General features: G+C 39.7%; 1 protein-coding gene across 3 annotated transcripts in view; it reads right to left on the minus strand.

The window, feature by feature from the left end:
* CCDC39 (coiled-coil domain 39 molecular ruler complex subunit) overlaps positions 1 to 7,145 on the minus strand; it is a 53,997-nt gene extending 46,852 nt beyond the window's left edge. For 2 of the 3 annotated variants that reach the window (XM_081571039.1, XM_081571037.1), the window contains exon 1: positions 6,908 to 7,145. In XM_081571039.1, coding sequence (XP_081427165.1) covers positions 6,908 to 6,997 — 90 coding nt within the window. In that variant the 5' untranslated portion in view covers positions 6,998 to 7,145. Of the gene's footprint in view, positions 1 to 5,275; positions 5,346 to 6,907 lie in introns of all 3 variants that reach the window. The other variant, XM_081571038.1, reaches the window with a different exon arrangement.
* Between the last annotated feature and the right edge of the window lie 364 nt (positions 7,146 to 7,509).

Genomic DNA, 7,509 nt, shown 5'->3' on the forward strand with positions numbered 1-7,509 from the left:
TGACAGAGGATGAGATGGTTGGGTGGCAGCACTGACTCAATGGACATGAGTTTGAGTAAACTCTGGGAGTTGGTGATAGACAGGGAGGCCTGGTGTGCTGCAGTCCATGGGGTCGCAAAGAGTTGGACACGACTGAGCAACAGAATTGAACTGAAGAAGAGGAAGAGAGACCAGAGTTCGCTCGCTCTCTCTTAGCCATGTGAGAACAGAGCCAGAAGGCAGCCATCTACAGGCCAGGAAGAGGGCTCTCACCCAATATATTCATCCAATATGGCACCCTCATCTTGACTTCTAGCCTTCAGAATTGTGAGAAATAAATGTCTGTTTTTTAAGTTACTGAGTCTATGTTATTTCAGTATAGCAACCCAAGCTAAGACACTGATTTAAATAGAAAGGAATTTAAAGCTACAAGTTTTCTCTAACTAAGATTTTTGCTGTTTCCCATTCCATGGACAGAGGAGCCTGGTAGGCTACAGTCCATGAGTTCCATGGACATGAATGAGAACACATGGATGTGGGTACGAAGTAGTCTCCTTTTATTGTTTTCTAAAAGGTGATTTTTCCCCCCTTTCAATTTCTCTTTAATATAAAGCTATCCAGATATTGAGGGGCAGGGAAGCCTGGCATGCTACAGTCTATGGGGTGACAAAGAGTTGGACATGACTGGGTGACTGAACAACAATTCAGAATATATTTCTGAGAAATTTGCCTAAGCATTTAAGATGTCTATCTTAGTCAGCTCAGACTGCCATAACAAACAATCAGACTGGGTGACTAAAACAATGGAAGTTTATTTCTCACAATTATGGAGGCTAGGAGGTCCAAGATCAAGGTGCCAGTCAATTTGGTTTCAGTGAAATTTCTCTTTCTGACTTGCAAATGACTGCCTTCTCACTGTGCATGACAGAAAGAGCCCTGGTCTCTCTCCCCCATCTTACAAGAGCACTAATCCCAGTGCAACCCCCTCTCCCCTACATCTTGTTGTCACTGTTCAGTGGCTCAGTTATGTCCAACTCTTTGCAACCCCATGGACTGCAGCATGTCAGGCTTCCCTGTCCTTCACTATCTCCCAGAGTTTGCTCCAACTCAAGTCCATTGAGTTGATGATGCCATCCAACCATCTCATCCTCTGTCATCCCCTTCTCCTCCTGCCCTCAATCTTTCCCAGCATCAGGGCATCAGGATCTTTTCCAATGAGTTGGCTGTTTGCATCAGGTGACCAAAGTATTGGAGCCCCCCCATCTAGAACTCCAAAAACCCCACCACTAAAGACCACGGTCTCACTTACTCTTCTGATTGTTCAGTCATCCAGTCATGTCCAACTGTTTGCAACCCCATGAATTGCAGCACGCCAGGCTTCCCTGTCCCTCACCATCTCCCAGAGTTTGCCCAAGCTCACATTCATTGCATCGGTGATGCCGTCCTGCCATTTCATGCTCTGATACCCTCTTCTCCTTCTGCCTTCAATCTTTCCCAGCAACAGGGACTTTTCCTATGAGTTGTCCACTCACATGAGATGACCAAAATACTGGAGCTTCAGCTTCAGCATCAGTCCTTCCAGTGAATATTCAGGGTTGATCTCCCTTAAGATTGACTGGTTTGATCTCCTTGCAGTCCAAGGGACGTATAAGAGTTTTCTCCAGTACCACGGTTTGAAGGTATCAATTCTTTGTCATTCTGCCTTCTTTATGGTCCAGCTCTCACAACCATATGTGACCACTGGAAAGACCATAGCCTTAACTATACAGACCTTTGTCGGTAGAGTAATGTCTGTTTTTCAACACACTCTCTAGGTTTGTCATTGCTTTCCTGCCAAAAAGCAAACGTCTTCTGATTTCATGGCTGCAGTCACCGTCTGCAGTGATTTTGGAGCCCAACAAGAGGAAATCTGTCACTACTTCCACATTTTCCCCCTCTATTTGTCATGCAGTAATGGGCCCAGATGCCATGATCTTAGTTTTTTTAATATTTAGTCTTAAGCCGGCTTATTCACTCTCCTCCTTCACCGTCATCAAGAGGCTCTTTAGTTCCTCTTCGCTTTCTGCCATTAGAGTGGTATATCCACATATCTGAGGTTGTTGAGGTCCTGCTTATCTTGACTTCAGTTTGTAATTCACCCAGCCCAGCATTTCTCATGATGTGCTCAGCATATAGGTTAAACAAACAGGTGACAGCAGACAGCCCTGTCATACTCCTTTCTCAATCTTGAACCAATCAGTTGTTTCATACAGGGTTCTAACTGTTGCTTCTTGACCCACATACAGGTTCCTCAAGAGGTAGATAAAATGGTCTGGTATTCCCATCTCTCTAAGAGATTTCCACAGTTTGTCATGATCCGTACAAAGGCTTTAGCATGGTCGATGAAATAGAGATAGACGTTTTTCTAAAATTCCCTTGCTTTGTCTATAATCCAGAGAATGTTGGCAATTTGATTTCTAGTTCCTCTTCTTTTTCTAAACCCAACTTGGACATCTGGAAGTTCTTGGTTTGCATAATGCTGAAGCCCAGCATGTAAGATTTTAAGCATGACCTTACTAGCTTGGGAGATGAGTGCAATTGTCCTATGGATAGCAGATTTTTTGATACTACCCTTCTGGTGGTTGGCATGAGGATCAACCTTTGCCACGTCTGCTTCCTCTTTTTATAAGAACACTAATCCCAGTCCCCACCCCATCTAGACCGCATCTAAACCTAATTGCCTCCCAAAGACCCCACCTCTAAAGACTATCACATTGGGAGTTAGGGCTTCAGCATATGAATTACTGGAAGAGGAACACAAACATTCAGTCCAAAATAATGGAGAGTAATCTTTTAAACTGTTTATTATTAATTCTGTTGGCTTATGATCAGAAAATGTGACCTATAAAATTTCTATCATTCATTTTTAATTGTTGTAAATACATATAAAATTTACCATTTTAAACATTTTTCAGTGTATATTAAGTACAATGGCATTATGTACATCCACACGTTGTACAACCATCACTACCATCCATTTCCAAAAATTTTTCATCCTCCCAAACTGAAACTCTGTATCCATTAAATACTAATCCCACATCCTCCTTATCTCCAACCACTGGAAATCACCATTCTACTTTATGTCTATGAATTTGACTACTCTAGGTTACCTTATATAGGTGGAATCATACCTTTGGTAATCATACCTTACCAAACCATATCAAGTATTTGTCCTTATGTGTCCAGCTTATTTCACTTAGCATACTATATTTAAGGTTAATCATTCGTTTTTAGGTTTTTGCTCTGGTCTAGTACACAATCTACCTTTGTAAATGTTTTATGAACATGTTATACTTAAGGGATATATGTTGTCTTTGTTTTTATTTTTGTTGTATTATTCTTATATTGTATATCTTTATTTTTGTCTATTGCGTGTGTGTGTGTGCTCAGTCACTCAGTTGTTTCCCACTCTTTGTGACCACGTGGACTGTATCCCACCAGGCTCCTTTGTCCATGGAATTTTTCTAGCAAGAATACTAGAACATGTTTTCATTTTCTACTCTGGGGATCTTCCCAACCCAGGGATCAAATCCGGGTTTCTTGTGTCTCCTGCATTGGCAGGCAGATTCTTCACCTCTGTGCCACCTGGGAAGTCCAGATATTGAAGTACCTCACTGCATATTTTTGTCAAGGTCTACTAGCATTTATAATAGCTTTACTTTTATGTATTTGGTTGTTGTGTTGTTTGGTACTTTATCACTTTTATTTTCTTCTTCAATTATGACTTTTATCATTGCATAAAATAATAAACCCAAAGGAAAAGAATCTGCTTTTCAAATTAAAGCATAATGATTAATTCTCCATAACTGGATAATTCCTTCCCCATAGAGGTCCCAAACAACATTTTACTGCCTCTTTCTTAAATATAAAAGGATATGCAAGGATCACCAGCTACTTACTGAAAACTTACATAATGTATGGGACATCAAGATAAAAAGATCCCAAAGAAAACAGATAATTCAGGACAAAAAAGACAAGAACTAAAGACACACACACACATACACACTCAGATTGTAATTGATAATATACTCCTAAAACAACACCATGTGACACAAGAAAGCAACAAGCACATAACCTGAAAATTAAAAATATGATTGATACAGTTGCCAAAATTAAAATTGCTGTGTAAAGATGAAATAAAACTCTAAAAGCTTCCAGAGAATGAAAAAGTAACCTACCAAGAAATGGAAATCAATAAAAAAAAATAAGAACTGGAAATCATTTTAATGTAAGATTATTCACCATCAACACTGCTTGAAAGACAATAGGGCAAAATTCTTGATAAATTCTGTGGAAATTTTATTTTTAATCTAGGATTTTTTATCCAGCCAAATTACCATCAAATTCAGAGTGTTTACCTTGCATAGACACTTCTTAGGGAGACATAAGAAAGTAGTTCATCAAAATAAGGGAATGACTGAAGAAAAAAAGAAGATATGTGATGTAGGAAATAGACCATCAACCAAGTAAAGGAATAAAGTGAATTCACAAGTTAACAGCTGGGAAATAGGCTTTCGGAAAAACAGTCCACTTTGGGAAACACAGAATCCCAGGAGGAAGTAGTAAGGCAGAGAGAAAGTATCTTGATGATACGATACGATGATTTAAGGAATATAAAGTTAAAGTAGGCAGTGCTAGGAACCAGACTGGCAACCAAAGATGTGAGGAATTAAAAGTACAGTACTGTGGGCCCTTCTTGAAACAACCACACAGGAACAGTATCCAACCAGTCAAAAGATGAATCAAAAGTGAAAACTTCAAAATAAGATAAACTTAGTAAAGTAGCTGTATAAAAGACCATCAAACCATATTAAATATAAAATTAAGACTACTTGTAGTAAATTAAGAGCATTGAATAGAATGCAACTAAAATAAACCTTGATAATATAAAAATTAAAAAACCACTATTTTTAATGGAGAAAAGAAAGTAGCAGAAAGGGTAAGAGGGCTAATCTCTTCATTTCAAAGATGCAAATGAAAAATCAGGGAGTCAACTCATATTGTCTACAAATGAAGCAAAGAATTTTTTTAGAAACACTTAATTTAACCATTTCATTTTTCTTATTTACTTTTTCTTAATGTTACAGAAATTTTTTGGCAACCACTATCTCTTATAACCAAGTAACACTCACTAATAGTCAACAATTTCTTTCATTTTCTCCTCTTAAACACAAGTAAAATTAAATTTCTATGCTAAAAATAGCACATGTAATAGGATCTTATTTTTATAATACTCCAGTCTTTTTTGTCTACATACCTGTAGATCATGATGTCTAGGATATTTGTTTAAAGCCATGAAGTCACATCTATGGTCAACAGTGAGTATTCTGGGGAGAGAATATCTTGTATTTTTTATTTTATACCCTTCTTTTCTGTTTGAATATTTTAAACTTTCAAAAGTTGCTTTTTTAATATCAAAGTTTATTAGGTGACATGATTATGGCCCTCATTATTCTTTAATTGTTCTTTAACATTTTTAAAAATAGCTAATCCAAGTAATAAGTATATAAAATTCTCTAAGATATATTATGGCAATAATACCCAAAACGAACATTTGAATGGAACTTAACCTATATTAATGTCCTTAGAGCAGTATAACAACCTTGTGAAATAATTATTTTACTTATCTCCAGTTTACATAAGAAGAAGAAACAGACTCAACGCTGATATACAGGATCTGAACCCAGGACTGGATACTTATTAACATTATTATTCCTCAGTATTCAGTGCTAGATCTCTTATATTTCCTAATGTAGTTCTTCACCTAAAAAGCAAAATCTGAAACCATCTAACTAGATATAAGTAAATAAGTAAGAATATTTTGAAAAAATATTTTCAAGAAGCAGAGTGGAGGATTTTCATTTTCATTTCTCAGAAGAGAGAAGACCTGTCTTCCATTCTCTAAAGCAGTGTAAGCATCATAGGTTCTTCTTGGACTCTTCCACACCACACATTGCCATGTGATGGAACTTTAGACTGACTGCTCAAGGTCTTTAAAAGTTCCCTGAGCTGGTTACAGTTTTTATTTTTAACAACTACCATGCTTTGGTTGCAAGCTGGTTAAAATACTCCTGTGTTGTTGTTTAGTCATTAAGTCCTGTCCGACTCTTTGCGACCCCCATGGACTACATCCACCAGGCTTCTCTGTCCATGGAAGGATTTCTCAGGCAAGAATACTGGAGTGGGTTGCTATTGCTTCTCCAGGGGATCTTCTGGACCCGGGGATGGAACCGCCTATCCTCCATTGGCAGGCGAATTCTTTACCGTTGAGCCACCAAGGAATCCCCCAAATACTCCTTGCAACGTAAGATATTTTTATACCGTTTTGTGACAACTTAATCCTTACTTTGAAAAGCTGTAAACTGCACACTGTACATACTTACTAGAACATCCCTCTTGAAAACATTTCCTCGAGTCACTTTAAATATCATGGGAAGAAACTAAAAAAGAAGTCAACCATACTTGTTTTGTTTACAAACATCCGCAAATAATAACTGTTGCTACGCAAACCTCAGAAGTCACTTTGCAAACCGCGCTTAATTCTGAGGCAGGAAAAAGCCGGCGCTTTTCCCCTCTATACTCAGGAGGTTACAAATGAGTGCAAGAAGTGAAAGAGGAGGGAGTAAAGATTTAAACTTTATAGTCGTGTATACCAATTATCGTTTCAATTGGATTGATTGATATCAACGCTTTGCAAGTACCGAAAAGGGCTAGCAGGTGAGCAAAGAAGGAGATGGTACCGAAGAGAGGTAAACCGAGAAAAGACGGCATTAGGGAAGGAGCGAGAGGAATAAAAGGGTTTGGGTATTTCTGCCAACCAAAAAACGTCCCCCCAAAGGCCCCCTCTCCTCTCGCCCGCCCCACTTCGCCTTGTTCACCTGATCCTTACCTGCTCTTCCAGTGTCTTGTTCTCCTCGTTCGCCACCGGGATAGCGAACCCATCCTCCCAACGCAGCTCCGCCAGGAATTCACTACTCATGATGACAAATGGATAGGGGACCTCAGAAAAAGTGCAGAAGAAAGAGCCACCTTCTCATTTCACCCGTGAGCGGCACCTGAGGCAACCCCGCGAACTCGCAAAGCTCCGGAGTAGTTGCTACCCGAGCTCTAGCAACCGTTTCGCGCCCTTAGTTACCAAACCGGAAGCGCTCAGGTCCTCAGGCAAAACTTCCGGTCGAGAACACTGTCCCTGAATCCAGGGCAACTTTTTCTTCTTGAGCCCCTAGGGAAGATAATCAGCTTACTTTTCCAGAGGTTCCTTGGGGTTGCCAGGTGCCGGCATAACAATCCTTCAACGTGCGGCTCCGGATAACCCTCATCTGCGGTCCCGGGGGGTGTAAAATCCGGCGCCTGCAGTCTCCTGGGGGCCGCAAGGCACGGATCCACACTGCGCCAGGCGGCAGATGAAAGCTAACGAAAAGAATGTCCAAGTGGCGTTTGAGTTTCATTAGTAGATGAAATCTCGGTAGACTGAAGTAGACAGGGATTTTG

Source organism: Giraffa tippelskirchi, chromosome 2 (assembly GCF_054371585.1).
Source record: "Giraffa tippelskirchi isolate mGirTip1 chromosome 2, T2T-mGirTip1v1.2.pri, whole genome shotgun sequence".
In the NCBI taxonomy this organism is placed as follows: Eukaryota; Metazoa; Chordata; class Mammalia; order Artiodactyla; family Giraffidae; genus Giraffa; species Giraffa tippelskirchi.